We start from the raw sequence: 27,992 nt of genomic DNA, 5'->3' as shown, positions 1-27,992 counted from the left end.
GGGTCCGTGGCGTAGTGGGCTGAGCAGGCGCTCCATGTACAGAGGCTACAGTCCTCGCATCTGATGGCCCCGTGCTGCGTGTTGTTCCCCCTCTCTCTGCTTCCTGTCTCTCTACACTGTCCTGTCCATTAAAGGCATAAAAAGTCCCCCCCCCACAAAAAAAATGTGTGATGGAAATCAATAATAAGTGTGATAAACGTCTCCTGGTTGACATTCGTGTGAAACCACTAAACTCCTCCAGCTTATTTTCAGCTTTTTAAATCACTTCCTTTGAGTCGGTTTAATGAAATATGGATTCAAACGTTCACCAGAAAAAAACAACATAAATCCAGAAATATTGTTTTCTGACACTTTAATCTGTGTTGGCTGGTGATAATAAAGAGATTTATATGCAAACAAACCAGTTTAAAAATGACATTTAAGTGCCAGTGAAGACCCAGTGAACAAATAGTGAACTCAACAAGTTTTTTTTGGTTTTATTAAATTTGGAAAAAAACATTCTGAGCAACTTTAAACAGAAAAGTTACAGAATACGCTTCAACATTCTCCCATCGACAATAAACTGTAAAACAAACAAATTCCCAGCAGTTGGTTACGGGTCACTGGTTTGACTGGTGGGAAAAATGGGAAAAAATGTCAAAAACCTCCCAAATGTCCAGCAGCAGGAAACAAAAACTCAGCGAAACAGTTCATCACCGTCGATGGTTGCTGCTCAAAGCCGAGAAAAGTGCAGAATTAACAGTCTGCATACAAATAATCTGAGAAAGATAAAACACTATAACACACACAGCATCTTCAACTCATCTGCTGTAAAAAAAAAAATGGTAAAAAACACCCAGAAACTGCTTTATTTTGTCATTTCATTCCCGACACAGAAGCTATACGAGTGCAGGAAACTGTTTCTGTCAGAAACTTTGTTCCTCGTGGTAAACAGAATGAAACCCAGAAGTTTGTACCTGATTCAGAACCCTTTACAAGGTTCAAATGTGACTGTAAGGCAGGAAGATTAAGGCACGCGTATATTTTAACATGGAAATGTCCTTTTTTATTCATTATAACCGCATTCTGTTTAAGCTTCGAATGCGTTTAAATACACCTGAGGAAAACCTGAAGCTATTTAACTAAAAAGCAAGTCAGAGGGAAGAAAAATCTAAAATCTAATGAAAAAGACAAAATGTCGGATTGTCTCCAATCTCCAAACGTCACATCTCCAAATAGAAAATTTGCCGTCCATCTTTTCGACAAAAATTAGTCAAACTGAAGCTTACTTCAGCTAATGTTAGCTTACTTCAGCTAATGTTAGCTTACTTCCGCTAATGTTAGAATGTTAGCTTACTTCAGCCAATGTTAGCTTACTTCAGCTAATTTTAGCTTACTTCAGCTAATGTTAGGATGTTAGCTTACTTCAGCTAATGTTAGCTTACTTCAGCCAATGTTAGCTTACTTCAGCTAATGTTAGAATGTTAGCTTACTTCGGCCAATGTTAGCTTACTTCAGCTAATGTTAGCTTACTTCAGCCAATGTTAGCTAATGTTAGCTTACTTCAGCTAATGTTAGGATGTTAGCTTACTTCGGCCAATGTTAGCTTACTTCAGCTAATGTTAGCTTACTTCAGCCAATGTTAGCTTACTTCCGCTAATGTTAGAATGTTAGCTTACTTCCGCCAATGGGCTCCTTAAGGTATTGGTACAAATTGATGAAACAACTAATTTTATTACTAATTTCACCATGTAAAATGGTTACTGCACTGTACCCACAGAAGAGTATGAACAGTTAAAATTAAAACTGTTTTCAACTTGTGAAAAATAAACACAGTATCTAAAAAAAAATCTAAAAATATTGTGGAACAGGAAGTTCTTGGAGTGTTAAGAACAAAAAGTCATATATTAATCTGTTTTTACAGTTTTTAACTACAACTTTTGCATTATTTTTGTGTGTAAACCCAAACAACAACTGAAGGTCGGACCGCTCTTAAAGTGGGAAACTGTCCAAAGGCTCGGAGCCAGTATGGCTGCAACAGATTTCCCGTTGCTATCAGAACACGTAGCGTGTCTGAAACGTGATGAAACCACCTGCCAGTGTTTGGAGTCACCAGATTAGTTTGAGCTCTTGAGCTCGAAGCGGCTGTACACCTGCCTGGACTTCATCTTGTTGTACTGGTTCACCAGGTCCAGTTTGCTGTGGCCCAGCGTCATTCGCTTCTGATCCTGCCGGTTCATGAAGGCGCCGGTAGACGGCGGCGACAGCGGCGGCGGCGGGCTCTGCTCGCTCTCCGGCACCGGCGGACATAGGTCCGGCCCTGCCCAGGGGGGGCCGTGGGGGGACGGGGCCCCCCGGAAGCCGTAGAGGTCTTTGTCTTTGGGCGGCAGGAACATGTCTGAGAACTTGTTGAAGAACGGCGTCCTCTGCTTGGGGGGCGGTTTGCCGCCGTCGTTGGCCGGCGGCGGCGACATCTGGGTCCTGGAGGTCAGGTGGGAGGAGCCGGCGGTCCCGTGGAACATGCTCGGCTTGTGGTCGTACAACCCCAGGGTCTGAAACTTGCAGGTCGTTCCTCCGATGTTGGCCCGCATCACGTCCGCCGGGTTGGGTTTGTTCCACTCGATGCCCATTGGCTGACCGTAGGCGGGCGGACGATCTGGGACGTTGTGATTGGTTCCTCCGTTGGCGGCGCCCCTTGGCGTTGGGCTCGGCCCCCCCGCCCGTTCGGCGCCCCCCCCTCGCCTCTCGGGGCTCAGGTGAGATGAGCCCATGGACTCCTTCTTGTCGGTGACCTTGTAGACGTTGTTGGAGGTCATCCCGGGCGCCGCCTTTATGCTGGAGATGCTGTTACTGGATTGGCTGCTGGAGTTTTCCGAGCACACTCTGTCCCGTTGCCTGTAGGGGGGGGGAGGTTTGTTTTTATTTTACTGTAAAGCAGAGGTATCAAATTAAAAGTCACTGAGGTCCAGTTATTAAATTTTGTCCACATAGAAGGTCCGAACCGAAGTCCAAGTCTTATAGCCTTCCCCTATGTCCACATTTTCATATGGTTTCAACAATATCTATGGTTCATTTCCAATGCAGGAAGTGCACAACTATCTATTTTACCATAAATAAAAGTGGTCCCAATCAAATAAATGCAAGGCCTTTAACTCTGATTAAAGAAAAAAGAAATAAAAAAGTGCAAACCGAGTGGAATAACTCATTTTTCTCTTAAATTAAAGAGGTCCCAACCTGAGGAAACTACGATGGAGTATTGCATTCACTCAAAAATAAAAAAAATCCCAGGTTATCTTGTAATTACTAGATAATTATCTCATAATTATGAGATATTTTCTCATAATTTTGAGATCTTATCTTGTAATTTTGAGATAACGTGGTGAATTTTTTATTAAGCGAATGCAATACTCCATCGTAGGAATCACAGGCCTACAATTCAAGTAAAAAAGTCAACTCAGAAAACAACTAACAAGTGCAAACAGAGCATTAACTGAACATTTTCTCTTCTTTGTTCTTAAACTAAGGAGGTAATGAAAAAAAAGTCCACATCTTGGCATGTGGGTATTGCCCTCATACCCTCATATCCAGACGATCGTATTAACTGGAGTAGCAGCGCCCGCAGTCAGTTAGCCACGACCGTCCAAAATAATGCGTCATGAAAAATGACTTAATCTGGTGAATTTACCGTTGGTCACGGCTCCGGACAGAACCATAAACGGTCGACTGATCACCTCAGGCGGCCTGCGTGGCACCTGTGGGACGCCACACGGTGTTTTTATGGTTTTAGCTCGTCAACATGTATTATCTGTATTTTTCTGCTCATTGTGACCTGCTGTTACTCCAATAAATGGGTCGATTGTGCATCTACACCTTAGCGGGCCGAGGCCAGGAATTTATTTGCTTTCAGTTTCAGATATGCGTTTTTATCACGGCTGCTTCCTGCCTTCGTTTGGAGTGTCGTTGGTGCCTTATATCAGAGATTAATGCCAATCATTCACGAGCTGCGACATGTGGGGTTGAATTTAACCGGGTTTAGAAACCGGTCAACAAAATAGTCAAATCGGTGGGAATTTAAGGGCAAGTTGTAGAAAAAGTTTGCATCTTTGCCACTGCACAGTTACCGGCTGGAGATCGGTATTTAGGTCATCAAACTTATCTTTTGTCTCACCAACAGTCCCCTGGTTTATTACTATTCTTCAATATCTTGGTAATTTTAACAATTTTAACTTATTTCAAACTCAACAAATTTAACCCTCCTGTTGTCCTGTTTAACCCTCCTGTTGTCCTGTTTAACCCTCCTGTTGTCCTGTTTAACCCCCCTGTTGTCCCGTTTATCCCTCCTGTTGTCCTGTTTAACCCTCCTGTTGTCTTGTTTAACCCTCCTGTTGTCCTGTTTAACCCTCCTGTTGTCCTGTTTAACCCTCCTGTTGTCTTGTTTAACCCTCCTGTTGTCCTGTTTAACCCTCCTGTTGTCCTGTTTAACCCCCCTGTTGTCCTGTTTAACCCTCCTGTTGTCCTGTTTAACCCTCCTGTTGTCCTGTTTAACCCTCCTGTTGTCCTGTTTAACCCTCCTGTTGTCCTGTTTAACCCTCCTGTTGTCCTGCGGGTCCAAAGTGAGCCACCACCATGTTTAGCTGTAGAAAAAATACCTTAAACTATCTTTTTCCAACTTGAAATGTTATGCCTTTTCCTAAAGGGCCCCCATCATTAGAAAAAGTCAGACTTTATTTTTGTTTATGTTTCCATGTGGGCTGTACACCACTAGGGTACAAAGATTGTCTTATGGGTCATTTCTGACCCGTGAATTATAAAAACATTTAAACACCAGAAAAAAGTTCACTGTTTTTTTCCCTTTCAATATAATTAATTCAGAAGTAATTACTTCACATTTATATAATAGCAATAATAAACCTTTATTATGTAAAAGAAAACTGAGAAAACAAGAAAACTGTTGGTCCAGCTGACAGTAAAAAAAAAAGTGTAATCCTGAAAACTGCTGATTGTCTTTTTGTATTGTGTAACAGAAAATACATGATAAAAATGTATTGAGTTGAGGCTTGGGGTTTTGGTGGGGCGGGGCATTTCTGACCCGCAGGGCAAAGGGAGTAAACACAATGTTAAGACCTCACAAAGGGTTAAAAACTTTTGGCTTTATTGTTTAATTTTATTTATTCTATAAGTGGTTGTTCTGCTTTAAGGCGAGACACGGCCGGCAAAAACAGGGATTTTTCATGCAGTGGTTCAATTTTTAGATTTTGGGCCAGTTTACTCCTTCAACATGTGTTATTCCAAAACATAAATTAAAATGTTTATTTCATCACATTTTGTTTAATCACGGCAGTACGTTTCGCCCAAATTTACCAAAATGAATTCCCCTATTTAAATCTTTAAATGCCGTTTTCTCAAAATCAGTTTTTTGTATTTTCCAGTATCAGTATCTCAGCCTATGGAGCACCTACTAACACCAAACTTTCCAGTTATACACTTATCAGTATTCTGAAGATATTTATAAAAGGATTTGTTGATAAATCATTCCTGGCCTGATTTATGTGACATTATAATAAAAACAATATGGCGGAAATTCATGTTTTTTAGGCTATGGACAGTATATTTTGATTTCCTAGGAAATGAAAGCAGATATTCTGAAATCCCTCTGTAATTTTCTTTTCATTTTGTGTGTAAACAAAATAAACAGAATTTTGCACCTGGCTTTATCACATGTTCAGATCTAGCTGCTGGAAATATATGCAAATGTGTGCATATTTAATGAGATAATGCTGAATTTGCATAATTAAACATACACATTTCTAAAACTTGTAATACATTTAAATACACTTTAAAACAGGCCTGAAAACCTTTCCTTTTACCCAATGTTTTTAATGATCTCCCTTTGAATGCTCTGTCCTGTATTTATTTCGTTTTTGCATTTAAAGGACTCACTACTTTTATTTGTGTATTTTATTTGCATTTTACTCTCCCTGCTTTTGAACTTTTATTTGTCTTTTATCTCACTGTAGCACTTTGAGATTTTATTGTAAATGTAAAGTGCGTCATAAATAAAATTTATTATTATTTTTTTCATACTTGTATGAGTAATCAACTGAGGAAGTTTCATGGTGATATCTATTATTTTAAAATATTACTCTATTCACCTGGAGTCTCTCGCCTTAAATATCCCAAATTATTTAATTATTCATTTTGAGACATTTTTTTGTTGACAAAGTAGTTAGTTTTACAGTCGATGAGGCCTGAAAAAGTGACGTTTTTATCCGGTAAACATCTGTTCGTACCTGTCGGAGGGTAACTCCAGTCCCAGGCCCCCCATGCCGGCGGTCATCATGCCCTGGTAGGAGGGGTGGTAGAGCATCCCGTCCTCCTCCGGGTTGAAGAAACAATCGATGATCTGCGACTCGGCGTACAAACAACGGAAGTCCCGATCGAAGCAGTCGGCGATGCGACCGGAGAAATGCATCACCATGCTGCAGTGCACGTGGGCCGAGAGCCAGGTGAAGCTGCCAGGAGAGAGGATAGGGTTAGAGCCTTCGGTTATCAGGCCCCTCTCTGAGGAACCAGCTGCCAGTTTGGGAGGCAGAGCCTTCAGTTATCAGGCCCCTCTCTGTGGAACCAGAGCCTTCGGTTATCAGGCCCCTCTCTGTGAAACCAGAGCCTTCAGTTATCAGGCCCCTCTCTGTGGAACCAGCTGCCAGTTTGGGAGGCAAAGCCTTCAGTTATCAGGCCCCTCTCTGTGAAACCAGAGCCTTCAGTTATCAAGCCCCTCTCTGTGGAACCAGCTGCCAGTTTGGGAGGCAGAGCCTTCAGTTATCAGGCCCCTCTCTGTGGAACCAGCTGCCAGTTTGGGAGGCAGAGCCTTCAGTTATCAGGCCCCTCTCTGTGGAACCAGCTGCCAGTTTGGGAGGCAGAGCCTTCAGTTATCAGGCCCCTCTCTGTGGAACCAGCTGCCAGTTTGGGAGGCAGAGCCTTCAGTTATCAGGCCCCTCTCTGTGGAACCAGCTGCCAGTTTGGGAGGCAGAGCCTTCAGTAATCAGGCCCCTCTCTGTGGAACCAGCTGCCAGTTTGGGAGGCAGAGCCTTCAGTTATCAGGCCCCTCTCTGTGGAACCAGCTGCCAGTTTGGGAGGCAGAGCCTTCAGTTATCAGGCCCCTCTCTGTGGAACCAGCTGCCAGTTTGGGAGGCAGAGCCTTCAGTTATCAGGCCCCTCTCTGTGGAACCAGAGCCTTCGGTTATCAGGCCCCTCTCTGTGAAACCAGAGCCTTCAGTTATCAGGCCCCTCTCTGTGGAACCAGCTGCCAGTTTGGGAGGCAAAGCCTTCAGTTATCAGGCCCCTCTCTGTGGAACCAGAGCCTTCGGTTATCAGGCCCCTCTCTGTGAAACCAGAGCCTTCAGTTATCAAGCCCCTCTCTGTGGAACCAGCTGCCAGTTTGGGAGGCAGAGCCTTCAGTTATCAGGCCCCTCTCTGTGGAACCAGCTGCCAGTTTGGGAGGCAGAGCCTTCAGTTATCAGGCCCCTCTCTGTGGAACCAGCTGCCAGTTTGGGAGGCAGAGCCTTCAGTAATCAGGCCCCTCTCTGTGGAACCAGCTGCCAGTTTGGGAGGCAGAGCCTTCAGTTATCAGGCCCCTCTCTGTGGAACCAGCTGCCAGTTTGGGAGGCAGAGCCTTCAGTTATCAGGCCCCTCTCTGTGGAACCAGCTGCCAGTTTGGGAGGCAGAGCCTTCAGTTATCAGGCCCCTCTCTGTGGAACCAGCTGCCAGTTTGGGAGGCAGAGCCTTCAGTTATCAGGCCCCTCTCTCTGTTTCTGATAAAGCTTATAGTTAGGGATGGCTCAGGTGATCCTGAAACATCCCATAGTTAAGCTGCTATAGGCCCAGCCTGCTGGGGGGCCTCATCTGTCACACCTTTCCTCACTTTACTCTCTTTATGTATATGTGACATTATTGTGCTCATTAACTCGTGTTTCCCTGTTCCAACAGATATCCTTTGAATGGTGTTACAGTGGTTTTTACACTTAGTTGGGAAATAGTTTTTGAATTGGCTCTATATGAACGAATTGGATTATTTTGAAAATAACTATGATTACAATGAATTGAACTTTATTATTTAAGTGCGTTGAGATTCTAATCTAAACAGGAAGTTCTCAGAACATAAAGAACCATAAAGTTCACCTCTATAGTTTTACTGCTGATCGAGTTTTTAAAGTAAAGTCATAAAGCCACAAACAGGTTAGTCATGTTAAGATAAGCACAATAGTCTGCGGTTTCCTGGAACATTTATCATCTTCAACAGGAAATTCAATAAAATGTCAGCATTTCAGCTAATTAACACATTTAAGATTTGACCAAAAGTCAAAGAAATACAAGTTAAATTGTGCTTCAATTCAGACTTATTTCACTTTCATTGTCCAGATCTAGCAGTTGTTACTACTTAATCATTTACTACAGTAACAATATTTCATGATGACCATGCATATAAATTTATGTACAGCTCCCCCCGGGGGACAAATAAAGTTATTTTGAATTTAATTGAATTCCAGAGTAAAACGGATTTCCAGCATCTTTCACAGTTCTGACCGGAGATCAATAATCTCCTGACATTAGTGCTTCCACCTTATTCTACAGATTATTACTGTTGGTCGGCTGCAGATCGCTCCATCACATCCTTTTTTTAATTTATTTATTAATTTATTTTTTTCCCATCACATCCTTTTTTTAATTAATTTTTATTTTATTTATTTTTTTGTATTATTTTTAATTTATTTATAATTTTATTTTTTTTATTTTTTTTCCCATCACATCCTGTTTTAAAAAAAATCATTAACAGGTTTTACATCTCAAAGTAATCTGTAAAAATATTATTTTCAGCTTTTATTTGCTTGTGAAGAAGCTCCCCGACCTGCAGAAGTATTAAAGTGTCTCAGATTGATGATCACACTGGAAAAAAATCAAAGTCTTACCAAGTATATTTCTCTCATTTCTAGTCCAAATATCTCATTACACTTAATATAAGACACAACTGCCTAAAAAGCACCATTTCAGCCAGATATAGGGACTTTTTTGAAGACAATACATCTTGAATATCTTGTTAAATGAAAAAGTTTTGAAAACAAATTGTTTTGAGTCATATATCATATGAAACAAGCTTTTTTTTTTTTTACATTTGAAAAGGTTTTTAAGCTAATTTCAAGATCACTTTTATCTCAAAAGTCCTAAATATCACATCTTATTTCAAGAAATCTTGACAAGGCGATTTTCACTAGTTCCATTGGCAGATTTTTTTGCTTATTTCAAGCAAAAATGTCTTTTATTTTATTTTTTTTTTAACTTATATTTGGAGGGGCATTTTTTCCAGTGCAGAGTTAGGGAGAAGTCTGAGGAAGGTGTGTTGGGCTGGTTGGCACCTCTCCAGGCCCCTCCAGGCCCTCTCCAGGCCTCTCCAGGCCTCTCCAGGCCCTCTCCAGGCCTCTCCAGGCCTCTCCAGGCCTCTGCCTTCATTCCACGGTCGGCCCAACCCTCACCTGATGAACACCTGACACCACGCGCCCAACGCCTGCCTCGTGGTGACGGTGGCCTGAGGCGTTACCAGCTGAGGCAGGACTTATAATTACCCCAGCAGGGACCTATAATTACCCCAGCTGTCATTATCAATGCTGCTTCTGTGAACCCGACTTGTTGAAAGAGTTTAACGGCTTAGTTTGTTCACACGGCTGCTCTCACAACACTCTCTGGAGTCAAGAAAAGAGTCTTCACCCTAAATCTGATCTGAAATAAAACTCACAGCAGAACTCCATCCGAGTTAAGAAGATTTTAGTCCATCATTGAATAACCTTTTTGGGTTTTAACTTTGGAAATGCATCTCAGACAGAAGCTGTAACTGACAGATCCACGGCGTGGCTTTAAAAACAAGATAAATGTCTTTCTGCAGGACTTTCCCGCTCGTCTGCTCGGGTTAGGGTTAGGCTGTAATAACCGACTGTAATAACCGGCATTACTCAGGGATTCCTGCAACAGTTTCGGCCATAAACAGTTTCACAGCGGCAGCTTTGTGACGCTGCTTATCTGCACATTGAGTTGCCTGTGTTGTGAAATGCGCTATATAAATAAAGATGCCTTGCCTTGCACAGAAATTTGCAAACTCATGGCAGCGTCTCAGGTGCGGCAGCTTCCTCCTGTGCCCCGCTGTGAGTTAAGTGCTGCTTATCAGGGTAGGGGTAGGGTTAGGGTCAGGTTAGTTTAGGGTAGGGTTAACCCTTACCCAAAGGGTTAGGGTAGGCTTAGGGTAGGGTAGGGTTAGCCCTTACCCAAAGGGTTAGGGTAGGCTTAGGGTTAGGGTAGGCTTAGGCTAGGCTAGGCTTAGGGTAGGGTTAACCCTTATCCAAAGGGTTAGGGTAGGCTTAGGGTAGGGTAGGGTTAGCCCTTATCTAAAGGGTTAGGGTAGGGTTAGCCCTTACCCAAAGGGTTTGGGTAGGCTTAGGGTAGGCTTAGGGTAGGCTAGGCTTAGGGTAGGGTAAGCCCTTGTCCAAAGGGTTAGGGTAGGCTTAGGGTAGGGTAAGCCCTTATCCAAAGGGTTAGGGTAGGCTTAGGGTAGGGTTCGCCCTTATCCAAAGGGTTAGGGTAGGGTTAGCTCTTACCCAAAGGGTTAGGGTAGGCTTAGGGTAGGGTAGGGTTAGGGTTAGGGTAGGCTTAGGGTAAGGTAGGGTTAGCCCTTATACAAAGGGTTAGGGTTAGGTTAGGGTAGGGTTAGGGTAGGGGTTAGGGTAGGGTTAACCCTTACCCAAAGGGTTAGGGTAGGGTAGGGTTAGCCCTTATCCAAAGGGTTAGGGTTAGGTTAGGTTAGGGTAGGGTTAGCCCTTACCCAAAGAGTTAGGGTAGGTTTAGGGTAGGGTAGGCTTAGCCCTTATCCAAAGGGTTAGGGTTAGGTTAGGGTAGGGGTTAGGGTAGGGTTAACCCTTACCCAAAGGGTTAGGGTAGGCTTAGGGTAGGGTAGGGGTAAGGTAGGGTTAGCCCTTATACAAAGGGTTAGGGTTAGGTTAGGTTAGGGTTAGGGTAGGCTTAGGGTAGGGGTTAGGGTAGGGTTAACCCTTACCCAAAGGGTTAGGGTAGGGTAGGGTTAGCCCTTATCCAAAGGGTTAGGGTTAGGTTAGGGTAGGGTTAGCCCTTACCCAAAGGGTTAGGGTAGGTTTAGGGTAGGGTAGGCTTAGCCCTTATCCAAAGGGTTAGGGTTAGGTTAGGGTAGGGGTTAGGGTAGGGTTAACCCTTACCCAAAGGGTTAGGGTAGGCTTAGGGTAGGGTAGGGTTAGGGTAGGGTTAGCCCTTACCCAAAGGGTTAAGGTTAGGGTTAACCCTTACCCAAAGGGTTAGGGTAGGGGTAGGGTAGGGTTAGCCCTTATCCAAAGGGTTAGGGTTAGGTTAGGGTTAGCCCTTACCCAAAGGGTTAGGGTAGGGTTAGGGTAGGGTCAGGTTAGTTTAGGGTAGGGTTAACCCTTACCCAAAGGGTTAGGGTAGGGGTTAGGGTAGGGCTAGCCCTTATCCAAAGGGTTAGGGTTAGGTTAGGGTAGGGTAGGGGTTAGGGTAGGGTTAGCCCTTACCCAAAGGGTTAAGGTTAGGGTTAGGTTAGGGTTAACCTTATCCAAAGGGTTAGGGTAGGATTAGGGTAGGTTAGGGTTAGAGTAGGGTAGGCTTAGGGTAGGGTCAGGTTAGTTTAGGGTAGGGTTAACCCTTACCCAAAGGGTTAGGGTAGGCTTAGAGTAGGGTTAGCCCTTATCCAAAGGGTTAGGGTTAGGGTAGGGTTAACCCTTACCCAAAGGGTTAGGGTAGGCTTAGGGTAGGGTAAGGGTAGGCTTAGGGTAGGGTTAACCCTTACCCAAAGGGTTAGGGTAGGTGTAGGGTTAGGGTTGGGGTTCAAGGATTCTGGTTGATCTATATTGCACTGGCCTACTGTCCTGGATAATCCCCGGATTCAGACTGATGGAGGTAGAAGTAAATGAGTAAAAGGCAGGGTGGTATGATGGCAGTGATGCCGGCTGTTCAACCGCCGGTCAAACACCTCTGGGTTAGGGTTAGGATTCACCCTTACCCAAAGCAAACCGGATGCTGCTCCAGGCGAGCAGTCTGAAGACGTTTTTAAATGCAAGACTTCATCACTGCTGCAGGCAGCTCTTACATGGAAACCTCACAATGTCTTCAGCATTTTTAAACTAAGAGATGTTTGCCTTGTTCCTGCAGCTGGTGGAACTGGTTCGGTTCTCCAGAGTCAGACCTGGAACACACCAACATGTTGGGAAACCCAGTAAAGGCCCAGTTTCTGCTGCTGGTGGAACTGGGGGACCCGGTGGGAGGAGCTTACAGAAGGGGACCCGGTGGGAGGAGCTTACAGAAGAGGACCCGGTGGGCGGAGCCTACAGAAGGGGACCCAGTGGGAGGAGCTTACAGAAGGGGACCCGGTGGGCGGAGCTTACAGATTAGGCAAGGCAAGGCAAGGCAATTTTATTTATAGAGCACAATTCATACACAGGGCAATTCAAAGTGCTTTACAGCTACATAAAATCACAAGAAGGCAATAAAACCATTAAAAAGGAATAAAAAAAATAAAAGAAAGAAATTAAAAAAAGAAAGAATATTTAAAACCCATTAAAATAATCATTAAGTAATTGAAAAGTGAAGAGTGCAGATAAAATACTTTCAGGTGTCATATGCACAGCTAAATAGAACTGTTTTCAGCCTGGATTTAAACATTGTCAAGAGTTGAGGCCTGTTTCACATCTTCTGGAAGGCTGTTCCAGATTTTAGGGGCATAAAACTGAAACGCAGCCTCACCTTGTTTAGTCCTGACTCTGGGCACCAGCAGGAGACCCCTCCCTGAGGTTCTCAGAGCCCGAGTTGGTTCATATGGCTCTAACATGTCAGAGATGTACTTTGGCGCTTGACCGTGAAGAGACTTGTACACAAGCAGAGCTGTTTTAAAGTCTATCAGGCATGCAAACTGGTCAGGGGTGAAAAAGGTGACAAGGGTACACGGACACACGGCACGCGCGGAAAAGTGGATTTCGTAGTTTGTGTTATAAGTGCAACTATTGAATTAATAAATACACTACAAAATAACTAACTAATACAAAGAGCATCCTCCACTCCTAAATCTCTCATCCTGAAATCAAAACATGAGACGCATTAAGTTGTAAATTATACAAAATATATATTATAAAATATACAGTATGTCCCATTTGCATTAAGTAGAGAACAGCTGTGCAGCATAAAAGATGAATTTATAGGTACAGTAGGCCTATCAATTGCATTTACTGTACTATTAGCCTATGTGTTTGACATATAACATCACAGGTCTTCAAAAGCATTTAACTGTAGTATCATACATTTAATTACATTAAATTTAACGAAAAAGTTAGTCCCATGGTCCTTAAAGGAATACTACAAGTATGTAGGATTAAAAGTTTAATTAATTACTGCCCCAAGACAGCCTATGCTTAGTAATAGCCTACCGGTATGTCATTAGTAAGTGAACGATAACTCTCCCGACCACTTTCGCGGTCCGCTGTCATTAAACCATGAAAGTGAACGTTTGCCATGCCGAGCCAAACGAGCTCCACGGGAAAAACTTATATCAGCAATTCACTTGACGTACCGCCAGAGACAAATTTGTATCGACAGCTGGCACTCTAACATGAAAAACATTCTCGCGGCAAGCTTAGTTAAACGGCATTTTTTCATGACAGTGTAAGTTTTGAGACATGCATGCCACGAGCACTACGTAATTCTACATTGTGCCCCTTTTAACTTCGATTGATGGTGCATCATACTGGATGAACACGAGTGCACCTGTAGGCTGTCATCATCAACGGGGGTGTGGGCAAACAGCGAGGGGATGGGGGTCACACTCTCAAATACGACCTGTGGCAGAGCTCTCCGGACTCTGCATTGATAAACTCACGACGAATGAAACGACCTCCTCAAATGGGCAAAATGTTCCCTTTCCGTGATTATCGGAGGGTATTATGAAGGGGCATACCTCGTTAAAAAGCCAAGTCCGGCGACAATTAAGGTCTCCATTGACATTGGCTAAAAGTATTAGCAAAGCCCTGAACTTGTGTGGAAGGCGCTAGTTAGCCACTCTACAGTTACCTCGAGTAGCACTAACACAAACAGCGTTCTGTGAGGCGGTGAAATATCGAGGAATTGTAGACTATTTCAAGTCTGTTATCAAGACATTTAGCTGACACTTGTATTAAAGACACTATTAAAAGCACATTAATTGATCTAACGACACAATTCGTTATGAAGACTATTTCAGGACATCAGTCAAATTGTAGCATTTTAGCTTCAGAAGTTAACAACTGTAAACATTAATCCCTACCTGTCCTTGTCGCAATTTCCACCGTGTGGGGTCCGGGGGGGGGGGGGGAATAGGGGTTCGCCCTCACACGCCACTCTTGTCAGTCATTTGTTGTCACGACAAGAGAGCGGCGGTGATAGGTCTAGTGTAGTTTTGAGGTTCACAGTTTCACTCGCTAGTTGACATGCTCAACCCCCCCCCCCCCCCCCCCATTTTTTTTTCTCCTCGGATCTATGCGATTCAGAACAATGACCCATTTTGATTTCAAAACGGCGAATTTCGCCGAAAGGTGGCAAGTTTGCATGCCTGGTCTATTCTCTGAGCGACAGGAAGCCAGTGCAGAGACCTGAGCACTGGACTAATATGGTCGTATTTCCTGGTTGTAGTCAGGACTCGAGCAGCAGCGTTCTGGATGTACTGCAGCTGTCTTACAGCCCGTTTAGAGCCCAGTGAGCAGGCCGTTACAGCAGTCTAACCTGCTGGAGACAAACGCATGGATCAGTCTCTCTAAGTCTGGTTTAGACACTATTCCTTTGATTCTGGCAAAGTTTTTTAGATGGTAAAAAGCTGCTGATGTTACAGATTTAATGTGGCTGTTAAAGTTCAGGTCTGAGTCCAATATTACCCCGAGATTTCTAACTTGATAGTTAGGTTTTATAGAGAGAGTCTCAAGGTGACTGATAACACTTTCTCTTTGTTTCTGTGGGCCACAGACAATGATTTCAGTTTTGTCTGAGTTTAGCTGGAGGAAATTGTTTTGCATCCACACACTGATCTGTTCGATGCAGCGACACAGTGTATCTACAGGCCCGTGTTCTCCTGCCGTCAGTGACACGTAGATCTGAGTGTCATCTGCATGGTTGTGGTAGGACACATTATAGCTGCGTATTAGCTGGCCTAGTGGAAGCATGTACAGATTGAACAATACGGGTCCCAGGATTGACCCCTGGGGAACCCCACAGGTCATAGCCATTTGGTCTGAGACACAGTTACCAATTTCAACAAAATATTTCCTGTCCTCCAGATAGGACTTGAACCAGTTTAAAGCACGACCAGAGATTCCCACCCAGTCTTCTAACCTCTGTAATAATAATTAAAGATACGTTTTGCCAGGTGGAGAAGCCGGGTTTATCCACAGGATAAACAGTCTAGCCCTGGACTTCATAATCATCAATGTAGCTCAAAATAATTTCAAAAGAATAAATTTAATAAATAATTTTAAATAAATAAAATAAAACATCAGAAACCTGCAGAGTGAGTCTTTAATAATTTCAGGCCTTCATTAATTTATACTGTGACATAAATTGACATTTCTGCTTTGGTTTTCAACTGTAATCAGTTAACGTTGGATTAATACTTCTATTCATTTACTCTGTCACTTATTTTCATTTGTTAATTCAATAATTAAAGTTTTTTCATATATCTTTTTATATCTTTGTTCATTAAATTTTCTTTTAATGTTCCCCTAACACGTTGTATTTTTTATTAAAATATTAAACGTTTTTTTGTTCATTCATATAATTTTTCACCTTCTTTACGTTTCTGTCGTTCAGAGTTTGTCCTTTTCTGCCTAAAAGCATTCAGTCGTGTAACGAAGCCATTTGTTTTAACTCTACGTAGAAAGATTTTCATTGAACACCAGGTCCAGGTGTGTGCGTTGGGCCTCACCTGTACGAGCCTGTGATGACCTCTTCACAGTCGATGATCAAATACTTCTCCAGGACCTGGCCGGTGAATTTCTTGCCACTCTTGGTGCAGTACGTGTCGCCACAAACGCTTCGAATACGCATGTTCTGCACACACACACAATAAATACAAAAATATATAAATGTCTAAATAAATAAGTTCATATCCTGATAAATATTGTCGTCTGTGCGACTAACTGCATTTAAGTTGTTGCTCTGACTGTTAGCATTAGCTGCTCATGCTGCTAGCCTTCCCATCTCTGGTCTTATTGGCTGTTGTGAATCAGCCCCCCCCCCCCCATACAGGAATGGAAAAAGATGGAAATAACAGAGGAGTAAACACATCTAAGATGAATAAAATTAGAATAAATAAATTACAAAAATTTAATAAAAAATTTAATTAAACACATTCCAGTAAAAATTACTCATTAATAATTAAATCGCAACATTAACACAAGTTTAAATGAAAAGTTTAAAATTTAAACAAAAATGTAGTTATTTCACTTTCTATTTGATTATTTTTGCATAAATATATATATATATTTTTTTATTTAATCTTTGTAACATTTATCGTCATATAAACATCATATTTTTGCATTTAATTTATGTTATGGCAGTTTAAGTCTTCCATAGATGGACACCTCAAAGTGAATGTCATATTTATAATAATCATATTTATATATGTATATATATAAAATGATAAAACAACCCAAAGTTGAAGAAATAATTATGATTACAATGAATTGAATTCCAATTGGCTTGAATTGGACTTTATTATTTAAGTGCATTGAGATGACATTTGTTGTATTTGGCGCTATATAAATAAAAATGAATTGAATTGAAGTGATCAGGTGAACCGGGGGATCCTACCCACGTCCCACCTGAACATGCAGCTGCAGTCTTCTTTTTCTTCTTCTTCTTCTGTTACACTACAGTGTGACTTCTGGAAGTCGAGTGAAGAAACATTTTGCTGCTGAGGCAAAATTCTGAGTATTGACGCTCTCAGACACTCTCAGGTCACATGACCACATCCACCAGTTCCCTCTGAAAATCAAACCTTAAATCATCAGTTTAAAACAGTTTTATCTGATGTTTATTTTTTTCCCTGTTTTATCTGATAAACAAATAAATAAATAAATAAAACTTATTTCATGTTTTATCTGATAAATTTTATTTATTTAATTTCCTGTTTTATCTCTTACGTTTTATTTATTTATTTTATTTATTTGTTTGTTTTATTTCATGTTTTATCTAATAAGTTTTATTTATTCATTTTATTTATTTATTTGTTTTATTTCCTGTTTAACCTCATAAGTTCTTGATGAGATTTGTCCAAACTTCCTTCTCTTTGTGACCTGAGGCTTCATTTAAAAAACCAAACGTAGAAAAAAGGGGCGATTCTGTAAGATCGTGCACTAAAAACAGAAATAAACTGTAGTTGGACCCCCCGCCAGCAGCTGAGTGGTTGTAGAAAAGTGGAATTCACTCAAACACACCTTGGAAGCGGTTCGGTTTGGGTGCAGGTAAAAAGAGGCGGAGCTCTAAAAGCAGCAGCCGGACTCACGTTCAGGTGGGAGTTCTGAATGTCCAGCGCTGAGCACATGTCGGTGAAGCAGCCGAGGTTCTTCTCGTCCAGGAGGATGTAGACGGGGACGCGCCGCTTGTTGGCCGCCTCCATCAGGTCACACAGCAGGTCCACGTCCGTGAAGACGTCCATCACCAGCGCGATCACCTGGAGAGACAAACACGTTGGTTACAGAACCTACGCCCATGCAGCCGGGTGGAGAAGAAGAAGCAAAGTTATGTCACCGAAGTTAAAAGACATATGACGACTTCAAAGACGCACAAAACTGCTTCAAAGATGCATTAAACTACTTTAAAGATGCATTAAACTACTTCAAGGATGCATTAAACTACTTGAAAGATGCATTAAACTACATTAAAGATGCATTAAACTACTTCAAGGATGCATTAAACTACTTACTAACTTCTGTTAACTTCTGTTTAATTCTGTTTAATTCTGTTAACTTCTGTTAACTTCTGTTTAATTCTGTTAATTCTGTTAACTTCTGTTTAATTCTGTTTAATTCTGTTTAATTCTGTTAACTTCTGTTAACTTCTGTTAACTTCTGTTAACTTCTGTTAACTTCTGTTTAATTCTGTTTAATTCTGTTAACTTCTGTTAACTTCTGTTAACTTCTGTTTAATTCTGTTAATTCTGTTAACTTCTGTTTAATTCTGTTTAATTCTGTTAATTCTGTTAACTTCTGTTTAATTCTGTTTAATTCTGTTAACTTCTGTTAACTTCTGTTTAATTCTGTTAACTTCTGTTTAATTCTGTTAACTTCTGTTTAATTCTGTTAACTTCTGTTTAATTCTGTTAACTTCTGTTTAATTCTGTTAACTTCTGTTTAATTCTGTTAACTTCTGTTAACTTCTGTTTAATTCTGTTAATTCTGTTAACTTCTGTTTAATTCTGTTTAATTCTGTTAACTTCTGTTAACTTCTGTTTAATTCTGTTAACTTCTGTTTAATTCTGTTAACTTCTGTTTAATTCTGTTAACTTCTGTTTAATTCTGTTAACTTCTGTTTAATTCTGTTAACTTCTGTTTAATTCTGTTAACTTCTGTTTAATTCTGCTGTTGTTTGAACTGCAGCTGCTTTCTGCACTGAGGGATTCTCTCTTCCTGTGCAGGTGTGGATCAAATGTCCTGATCAACAATTGGAAGTCGTCTCCGCGTTGTGTTAAAGTGCTCTTCTGTTTATTCAGACACCGATAACCCGAGGAAACCCACGGGGAGCTTCCAGCCTTCAGGCCTGATCCACAGACGTAGAAATGTCTGTTTATAAACTGTCCTGTCCTCTGAAATCAGATGACTCTGCAGACACATGAGGAAAAGCTCTTTGTCTGAAACTAAAGCAAAGACTCGCCTGCTCAACAATGAAACTGCTCAGACTGCAGCACGTTAAAGCTGCCGTATTTATAGAAACAGAAGGAGGAAGTGACTCACATGCAGCGCGTGTTGATCTGTCTACAAACAAACCCGCTGAACCTCTGACAGGCTGTTCTGTGATCAGCTGACGGCTGCCGGGGCCACAAATCAGGCTTCTAACCTGTGCGTCATCTGTACAGCAACATCTGTAACGCAACATCTGTACGCCAACATCTGTAACGCAACATCTGTACAGCAACATCTGACCCAACCATGACTGAATCATCATCATGAATCATCGCTTTGGACGCTTAATGGTTCAGAATATGTTGATGACTTGTCCTTCACTGAGGCGGGGGGTACTTATTCTGACTAACTGGCACAAAACCCCCTAAAGAACACAAAAGGGCCTCAGAATATAAAACAGCTTTAAAAAACACGACAAAACTACTCTACAAAGATGCAAAGGGATGTCACAGAAGTTAACGACTTCAAAAATGCACAAAACTACTTCAAAGATTCATTAAACTACTTCAAGAAAGCATTAAACTGCTTCAAAGACGGATTAAACTAATTCAAAGATGCATTAAACTACTTCAAAGATGCATTAAACGGCTTCAAAGATGCATTAAACTACTTCAAAGATGCATTAAACTACTTCAAATATGCACAAAACTGCTTCAAAGATGCATTAAACTACTTCAGTGATGCATTAAACTGCTTCAAAGATGCATCAAACTACTTCAAAGACGGACAAAACTGCTTCAAAGATGCATTAAACTACTTCAGTGATGCATTGAACTAATTCAAAGATGCATTGAACTACTTCAAAGACGCATAAAACAGCTTCAAATATGCATTAAACGACTTTAAGGATGCATTAAACTACTTCAAAGATGCATTAAACTGCTTCAAAGACACAAAACTACTTCAAAGACGTACAAAACTACTTCAAAGATGCATTAAACTGCTTCAAAGACACAAAACTAATTCAAAGACACACAAAACTGCTTCGATGATGCATTAAACTACTTCAAAGATGCACAAAACCACTTCAAAGACGCAAAACTACTTCAAAGACACACAAAACTACTTCAAAGATGCACTAAACTGCTTCAAAGATGCACAAAATTAATTCAAAGATGCATTAAACTACTTCAAAGACGTACAAAACTACTTCAAATATGCATTAAACTATTTCAGTGATGCATTAAACTGCTTCAAAGATGCACAAAACTGCTTCAAAGACGTACAAAACTGCTTCAAGGATGCATTAAACTACTTCAAAGATGCATTAAACTACTTCAAAGACGTACAAAACTGCTTCAAAGATGCACAAAACTGCTTCAAAGACACAAAACTGCATTAAACTACGTCAAAGATGCACAAAACTACTTCAAGGATGCATTAAACTACTTTAAAGATGCATTAAACTGCTTCAAAGATGCACAAAACTTCTTCAAAGACACAAAACTGCTTCAAAGACGTACAAAACTGCTTCAAAGACACATTAAACTACTTCAGTGATGCACAAAACTGCTTCAAAGAGGCACTAAACAACTTCAAGGATGCATTAAACTACTTCAAAGATGCATTAAACTACTTCAAAGACGTACAAAACTGCTTCAAAGATGCACAAAACTGCTTCAAAGACACAAAACTGCATTAAACTACGTCAAAGATGCACAAAACTACTTCAAGGATGCATTAAACTACTTCAAGGATGCATTAAACTACTTCAAGGATGCATTAAACTACTTCAAGGATGCATTAAACTACTTTAAAGATGCATTAAACTGCTTCAAAGATGCACAAAACTTCTTCAAAGACACAAAACTGCTTCAAAGACGTACAAAACTGCTTCAAAGACACATTAAACTACTTCAGTGATGCACAAAACTGCTTCAAAGATGCACAAAACTGCTTCAAAGACACAAAACTGCATTAAACTACGTCAAAGATGCACAAAACTACTTCAAGGATGCACAAAACTGCTTCAAAGATGCACAAAACTGCTTCAAAGACACAAAACTGCATTAAACTACTTCAAAGATGCATTAAACTACTTCAAAGATGCATTAAACTACTTCAAAGATGCATTAAACTACTGTGTCGGTGGGTTTCGTGTCAGTCACAGTCGTGTTTGAACTCGGCTGCACAGCTCGTGGTCAGACAGCCGCACGCCGCCGGCTCCTGATCTGAGGCCAGCTGCTGAGTGACACGGCGAGCGTTTGGTCTCCAGCTCAGCCGCTGATAACAGCTGATAACAGCTGATAACAGCTGATCAAACATGGCAGCAGGCGGCGAACGGGCCGGCCCGGACCTGCAGCCTCCGGGGAGGAATAAACGCAGTCAGGTGGATGAAAAACAGAAAACACGCCTCGCTGCTTCCTGATGACTTCTTTAACGAGGCGTCTGACGCAGCTGGTGAAGCTGTTTTCTCCGAGCTCACAAACAAAAACAACCTGCTTTAAGTTTTCTCTAACTGACAAAACGAAAGTTAACCGACTTTCTGAAAACATTTCCAGCTGTAAATGTTTAACTTTGGACCCAAAGGGTGACCCACTTCATGTCAACACAATATTTATTCAGCCATATTCGTGGTTTCATTGGTTCGCTTCTCCTTTCATCAGAGGGTTTCTGCTAACTGTTAGCTTCAGTCTCTGATCCAGTTTATTTCTGCTAACTGTTAGCTTCAGTCTCTGATCCAGTTTATTTCTGCTAACTGTTAGCTTCAGTCTCTGATCCAGTTTATTTCTGCTAACTGTTAGCTTCAGTCTCTGATCCAGTTTATTTCGGCTAACTGTTAGCTTCAGTCTGATCCAGTTTATTTCTGCTAACTGTTAGCTTCAGTCTCTGATCCAGTTTATTTCTGCTAACTGTTAGCTTCAGTCTCTGATCCAGTTTATTTCTGCTAACTGTTAGCTTCAGTCTCTGATCCAGTTTATTTCTGCTAACTGTTAGCTTCAGTCTCTGATCCAGTTTATTTCTGCTAACTGTTAGCTTCAGTCTCTGATCCAGGTTATTTCTGCTAACTGTTAGCTTCAGTCTCTGATCCAGTTTATTTCTGCTAACTGTTAGCTTCAGTCTGATCCAGTTTATTTCTGCTAACTGTTAGCTTCAGTCTCTGATCCAGGTTATTTCTGCTAACTGTTAGCTTCAGTCTGATCCAGTTTATTTCTGCTAACTGTTGGCTTCAGTCTCTGATCCAGTTTATTTCTGCTAACTGTTAGCTTCAGTCTCTGATCCAGTTTATTTCTGCTCACTGTTAGCTTCAGTCTCTGATCCAGTTTATTTCTGCTGTTAGCTTCAGTCTGATCCAGTTTATTTCTGCTAACTGTTAGCTTCAGTCTCTGATCCAGTTTATTTCTGCTCACTGTTAGCTTCAGTCTCTGATCCAGTTTATTTCTGCTAACTGTTAGCTTCAGTCTCTGATCCAGTTTATTTCTGCTAACTGTTAGCTTCAGTCTCTGATCCAGGTTATTTCTGCTAACTGTTAGCTTCAGTCCGATCCAGTTTATTTCTGCTAACTGTTGGCTTCAGTCTCTGATCCAGTTTATTTCTGCTAACTGTTAGCTTCAGTCTCTGATCCAGGTTATTTCTGCTAACTGTTAGCTTCAGTCCGATCCAGTTTATTTCTACTGTTAGCTTCAGTCTCTGATCCAGTTTATTTCTGCTCACTGTTAGCTTCAGTCTCTGATCCAGTTTATTTCTGCTGTTAGCTTCAGTCTGATCCAGTTTATTTCTGCTAACTGTTAGCTTCAGTCTGATCCAGTTTATTTCTGCTAACTGTTAGCTTCAGTCTGATCCAGTTTATTTCTGCTAACTGTTAGCTTCAGTCTGATCCAGTTTATTTCTGCTAACTGTTAGCTTCAGTCTCTGATCCAGTTTATTTCTGCTGTTAGCTTCAGTCTGATCCAGTTTATTTCTGCTAACTGTTAGCTTCAGTCTGATCCAGTTTATTTCTGCTAACTGTTAGCTTCAGTCTGATCCAGTTTATTTCTGCTAACTGTTAGCTTCAGTCTGATCCAGTTTATTTCTGCTAACTGTTAGCTTCAGTCTCTGATCCAGGTTATTTCCGCTAACTGTTAGCTTCAGTCTCTGATCCAGTTTATTTCTGCTCACTGTTAGCTTCAGTCTCTGATCCAGTTTATTTCTGCTCACTGTTAGCTTCAGTCTCTGATCCAGTTTATTTCTGCTCACTGTTAGCTTCAGTCTGATCCAGTTTATTTCTGCTGTTAGCTTCAGTCTCTGATCCAGTTTATTTCTGCTCACTGTTAGCTTCAGTCTCTGATCCAGTTTATTTCTGCTCACTGTTAGCTTCAGTCTGATCCAGTTTATTTCTGCTGTTAGCTTCAGTCTGATCCAGTTTATTTCTGCTAACTGTTAGCTTCAGTCTGATCCAGTTTATTTCTGCTCACTGTTAGCTTCAGTCTGATCCAGTTTATTTCTGCTAACTGTTAGCTTCAGTCTCTGATCCAGTTTATTTCTGCTAACTGTTAGCTTCAGTCTCTGATCCAGTTTATTTCTGCTCACTGTTAGCTTCAGTCTGATCCAGTTTATTTCTGCTGTTAGCTTCAGTCTGATCCAGTTTATTTCTGCTCACTGTTAGCTTCAGTCTGATCCAGTTTATTTCTGCTCACTGTTAGCTTCAGTCTGATCCAGTTTATTTCTGCTAACTGTTAGCTTCAGTCTCTGATCCAGTTTATTTCTGCTAACTGTTAGCTTCAGTCTCTGATCCAGTTTATTTCTGCTAACTGTTAGCTTCAGTCTGATCCAGTTTATTTCTGCTAACTGTTAGCTTCAGTCTGATCCAGTTTATTTCTGCTCACTGTTAGCTTCAGTCTGATCCAGTTTATTTCTGCTAACTGTTAGCTTCAGTCTGATCCAGTTTATTTCTGCTAACTGTTAGCTTCAGTCTCTGATCCAGTTTATTTCTGCTCACTGTTAGCTTCAGTCTGATCCAGTTTATTTCTGCTCACTGTTAGCTTCAGTCTGATCCAGTTTATTTCTGCTCACTGTTAGCTTCAGTCTGATCCAGTTTATTTCTGCTAACTGTTAGCTTCAGTCTCTGATCCAGTTTATTTCTGCTAACTGTTAGCTTCAGTCTCTGATCCAGTTTATTTCTGCTCACTGTTAGCTTCAGTCTGATCCAGTTTATTTCTGCTGTTAGCTTCAGTCTGATCCAGTTTATTTCTGCTCACTGTTAGCTTCAGTCTGATCCAGTTTATTTCTGCTCACTGTTAGCTTCAGTCTGATCCAGTTTATTTCTGCTAACTGTTAGCTTCAGTCTCTGATCCAGTTTATTTCTGCTAACTGTTAGCTTCAGTCTGATCCAGTTTATTTCTGCTAACTGTTAGCTTCAGTCTGATCCAGTTTATTTCTGCTCACTGTTAGCTTCAGTCTGATCCAGTTTATTTCTGCTAACTGTTAGCTTCAGTCTCTGATCCAGTTTATTTCTGCTAACTGTTAGCTTCAGTCTCTGATCCAGTTTATTTCTGCTAACTGTTAGCTTCAGTCTCTGATCCAGTTTATTTCTGCTCACTGTTAGCTTCAGTCTGATCCAGTTTATTTCTGCTCACTGTTAGCTTCAGTCTCTGATCCAGTTTATTTCTGCTAACTGTTAGCTTCAGTCTGATCCAGTTTATTTCTGCTAACTGTTAGCTTCAGTCTGATCCAGTTTATTTCTGCTCACTGTTAGCTTCAGTCTGATCCAGTTTATTTCTGCTAACTGTTAGCTTCAGTCTGATCCAGTTTATTTCTGCTAACTGTTAGCTTCAGTCTCTGATCCAGTTTATTTCTGCTAACTGTTAGCTTCAGTCTCTGATCCAGTTTATTTCTGCTAACTGTTAGCTTCAGTCTCTGATCCAGTTTATTTCTGCTCACTGTTAGCTTCAGTCTGATCCAGTTTATTTCTGCTAACTGTTAGCTTCAGTCTGATCCAGTTTATTTCTGCTCACTGTTAGCTTCAGTCTGATCCAGTTTATTTCTGCTAACTGTTAGCTTCAGTCTCTGATCCAGTTTATTTCTGCTCACTGTTAGCTTCAGTCTCTGATCCAGTTTATTTCTGCTCACTGTTAGCTTCAGTCTCTGATCCAGTTTATTTCTGCTAACAGCCTGAAGTCAACTGGAGGAGCTGGAATGTGACAGAATTTAATTTACATAATTCCAAATAAGAGTCAGATCAGATCGAACCGGTTATGAAACACCTGTCGCCTGTTTCCACCACAGAAGGAAGAATTCTACTGAGAGTTTATGCAAACTGAAGCCTGTTCCAACCCTTCCAGCTCTGAGTCTGAGCTTTTATTCTTCTCTTGTGAAAGCAAACCGGCTCCCCCAGGAGTTTAAAGACATTTAGGAAATTAACTCGGTGTTTAAATGACTTTAAAGAACTGTTGGTGTCCACCAGACTTAAAGGACAAGAGCGTTTTTTTGACATTGGGTCCTTGATTTCACATTATAACATGATGTTCTACTCACCCCTGCGTGTTGTTGAACATTTGGAGCTGTTCCGAAGATATTCGAGAGGCGTCTGGCTGCTCTCTTGAGATATTCGGCCATGAAACGGTTTCCTATGGGCAACGTTATACAGGCACAAACTATGCTGTTTATAATTTATTAATTACTGTACACTAGCACTGATAACGTGGAGGTGCGTCGCTTACTTAAAAACATCCGGGTTACTGTAGCCCCTTTCACACTGCGACCCGCTACCTTAGCGGGTCCAAATTGCACCTTCGACCCGCGTCGAGCAATGTGAACGCTTGGCGTGTTGGTGACCCGTGTCGCCTGAAGCCGAGTTCAGGGGGCGTGGCCTAGTGGCAGAGCGTCACAGGAAACACAGAAAATGCTGGGCGTGTACATGACGTAGGCACAAGCCATGCGTCGGAGGTAGGGTTAAATACACCTGTCTGCATCAAATGTTTCAAACAAACGATGGCGGGACACCTTGAGAACTCATTTTTGCAATGCAGTTCATGGAGATGTTACTTTACGGTGCGTCTTGCTGCGTGGGAAACCGCGCTCTCCCATCTTTCTCGCCAGCCCTTCCAGCAGAGGTCCATCTTTCACCGTCCCCGAAATGTGGCGGTAAATAACGTCCTCTGCTCGGAGGCTGAGGAGCTCGCGGACCTCCTTGTCTCCCCAGTTGGCCATATTAAAAAATGTCTCGAACTTGATGTAGGCTAAAACAGAGTGAAACTTGTCCTCACCTGTCGCTGTTGTTCTGAATCAGCTGTCCATTCTGTCTTTTAAACTCCTCACGTCACGTCACGCCCACGTCCGACCCGCGTCGATTGCGTTCACACCAAACTCGGCTCGGCAGAAAAACTAGGGTCCGACGCGGGTCGAAAGGCGAGTTGAGTTGACGCGGCAGCCCGGGTCGGCAGTGTGAACGCAACAGCGGACACGCTAAATTCGCAGATTAAACGCGGGTTATTCGGCAGTGTGAAAGGGGCTAGTGATTTAGATTTTTTGTCGTAAAGTGGGTATTACTGACGTCCTCGTGGTGCTACTGCCACAGACAGCCCACAGACCTGCTGCCTATTTATCCATTCGGCTAAAATTCAAAATGACAGGAACCCGGATTCATCATGTTATAATGTGAAATCAAGGGCCCAATGTCAAAAAAACGCTCTTTCCTTTAAACCGTTTTATCAAATCCAAGTTCTGCCTGAAAACAATGTTTAACTGACAGAAGGGGCCCCTGGGGTCAAAGATCTGTGGGCCCCTGAGGTTCTGTGGCCCCTGAGGTCTGTGGCCCCTGTTCTGTGGCCCCTGAGGTTCTGTGGCCCCTGAGGTCTGTGGCCCCTGAGGTCTGTGGCCCCTGTTGGTGGGGCCCCTGAGTTTCTGTGGCCCCTGAGGTTCTGGGGCCCCTGAGTTTCTGTGGCCCCTGAGGTTCTGGGGCCCCTGAGGTCTGTGGCCCCTGAGGTCTGTGGCCCCTGTTGGTGGGGCCCCTGAGTTTCTGTGGCCCCTGAGGTTCTGGGGCCCCTGAGGTCTGTGGCCCCTGAGGTTCTGTGGCCCCTGTTCCCCCCTCTTACCTTCTTGGCCTTGCTGATCAGGGACCGGATGATGTCCTTCACATTGTGGCTCTTGTCCCTCTGGAAGTACACCTGGGTCTCTGACGGTCCGTACCGCGCCGGGGCCTCCGGCCAGCCGAGCTCCAGCAGCGGCGGCTCCTCGTCGGACATCATGGGGAAGTAGGTCCCGGAGGTGAGCTCGGACACGGCGTCTCCGTCCCCGAAGTCCCGGTCGTTGGGCCCGTTGCTGTCCGGCTCGCAGCCCCTGCTGTGCTGGCTGATGTAGCGGATCTCCGCCGGGGAGAGGAAGTTGAGCTCCCGCTCCTCCGCCAGGACCCGGCGGTACTCCTTCTCCCCGAGCTCCAGCAGCGCGTCGGTGGCCAGGCGCGCCGCCTCGTTGTGGCTGAGCTCCAGCGCGGAGCCCTGCCGCCAGGGGTTCTTCACCTCCTCCAGCCGGGAGGCGAGCTTCCCCAGCGGCTTCCTGCAGCTCTGCGCCGGCCGCAGGCTCTCGGAGCTGATCATGGTGCCGCCGGCAGCAGGTGGAGGATCAGAGCCGCTGTTTGGGGTTAAAGTGATACTCTAATTAAACTAATTAACCCGCCTGCTGCTCTGAGGCTGTGGAAATCATTTTAATGTCTCAGCAGGTCAATAATCCGGGCTCAGGAACTCCGCAGCCGCCCCAAGGATCCTGGAAGTCCTGGAAAACTACAAACTAACGAGTTCCAGCTCCGAAGTGCCAAAAACTCCTCTTTAAAGGAACAATTCGTGTTTTTTTCTGTGACAGCGGCAGCAGTCCGGTCCTCCCAGGCGGTGAAATGGTCCTCCCTTCTCCGGTTCCCGTGCTGCCGTTCAGGATGTCAGCTCCCCGGAGCCTCCTCCTGCCTGCTCAAGTGCGCGCGTGCGCGTGAGCCACAAGGTCAGGTGTGCGCCTTCTGCTCACCTGTTGTTGCCCCGCTGCGCTGCCATTGGTCCGCAGCCTGGATGGGTTCCGCCTCCCTGCCCCCCGTTGTCAAGGCAACCGGCT

At 42.7% G+C, this 27,992-nt stretch overlaps 1 protein-coding gene across 1 annotated transcript; it reads right to left on the bottom strand.

The window, feature by feature from the left end:
- Window positions 1-451: 451 nt before the first annotated feature.
- Window positions 452-27,890, bottom strand: fam83c (family with sequence similarity 83 member C). The gene is made up of 5 exons (XM_075460018.1): window positions 26,990-27,890; window positions 17,582-17,749; window positions 16,001-16,125; window positions 6,270-6,491; window positions 452-2,874 (listed from the first exon to the last, which is right to left on the bottom strand). Exons 1-5 carry the CDS (start codon window positions 27,488-27,490, stop codon window positions 2,097-2,099), a joined length of 1,794 nt encoding a protein of 597 aa, XP_075316133.1. The 5' UTR covers window positions 27,491-27,890; the 3' UTR covers window positions 452-2,096.
- Window positions 27,891-27,992: the final 102 nt, after the last annotated feature.

Source organism: Odontesthes bonariensis, chromosome 3 (genome assembly GCF_027942865.1).
Source record: "Odontesthes bonariensis isolate fOdoBon6 chromosome 3, fOdoBon6.hap1, whole genome shotgun sequence".
NCBI lineage: Eukaryota > Metazoa > Chordata > Actinopteri > Atheriniformes > Atherinopsidae > Odontesthes > Odontesthes bonariensis.
The sequence above is the reverse complement of the archived record's forward strand: the minus strand, read 5'-3'. Positions and strand labels throughout refer to the sequence as shown.

Bases quoted from the DNA above. Each gene is read 5' to 3' on its own strand.
- fam83c (XM_075460018.1), bottom strand. From the start codon at position 27,490: ATGATCAGCTCCGAGAGCCTGCGGCCGGCGCAGAGCTGCAGGAAGCCG. The intron at 6,492-16,000 runs GTGAGGCCCAAC...CTCTCCTGGCAG, and splicing joins GTCATCACAGGCTCGTACAG to CTTCACCTGGCTCTCGGCCC. The intron at 2,875-6,269 runs GTACGAACAGAT...CCCCCCCTACAG, and splicing joins CTGGAGTTACCCTCCGACAG to GCAACGGGACAGAGTGTGCT.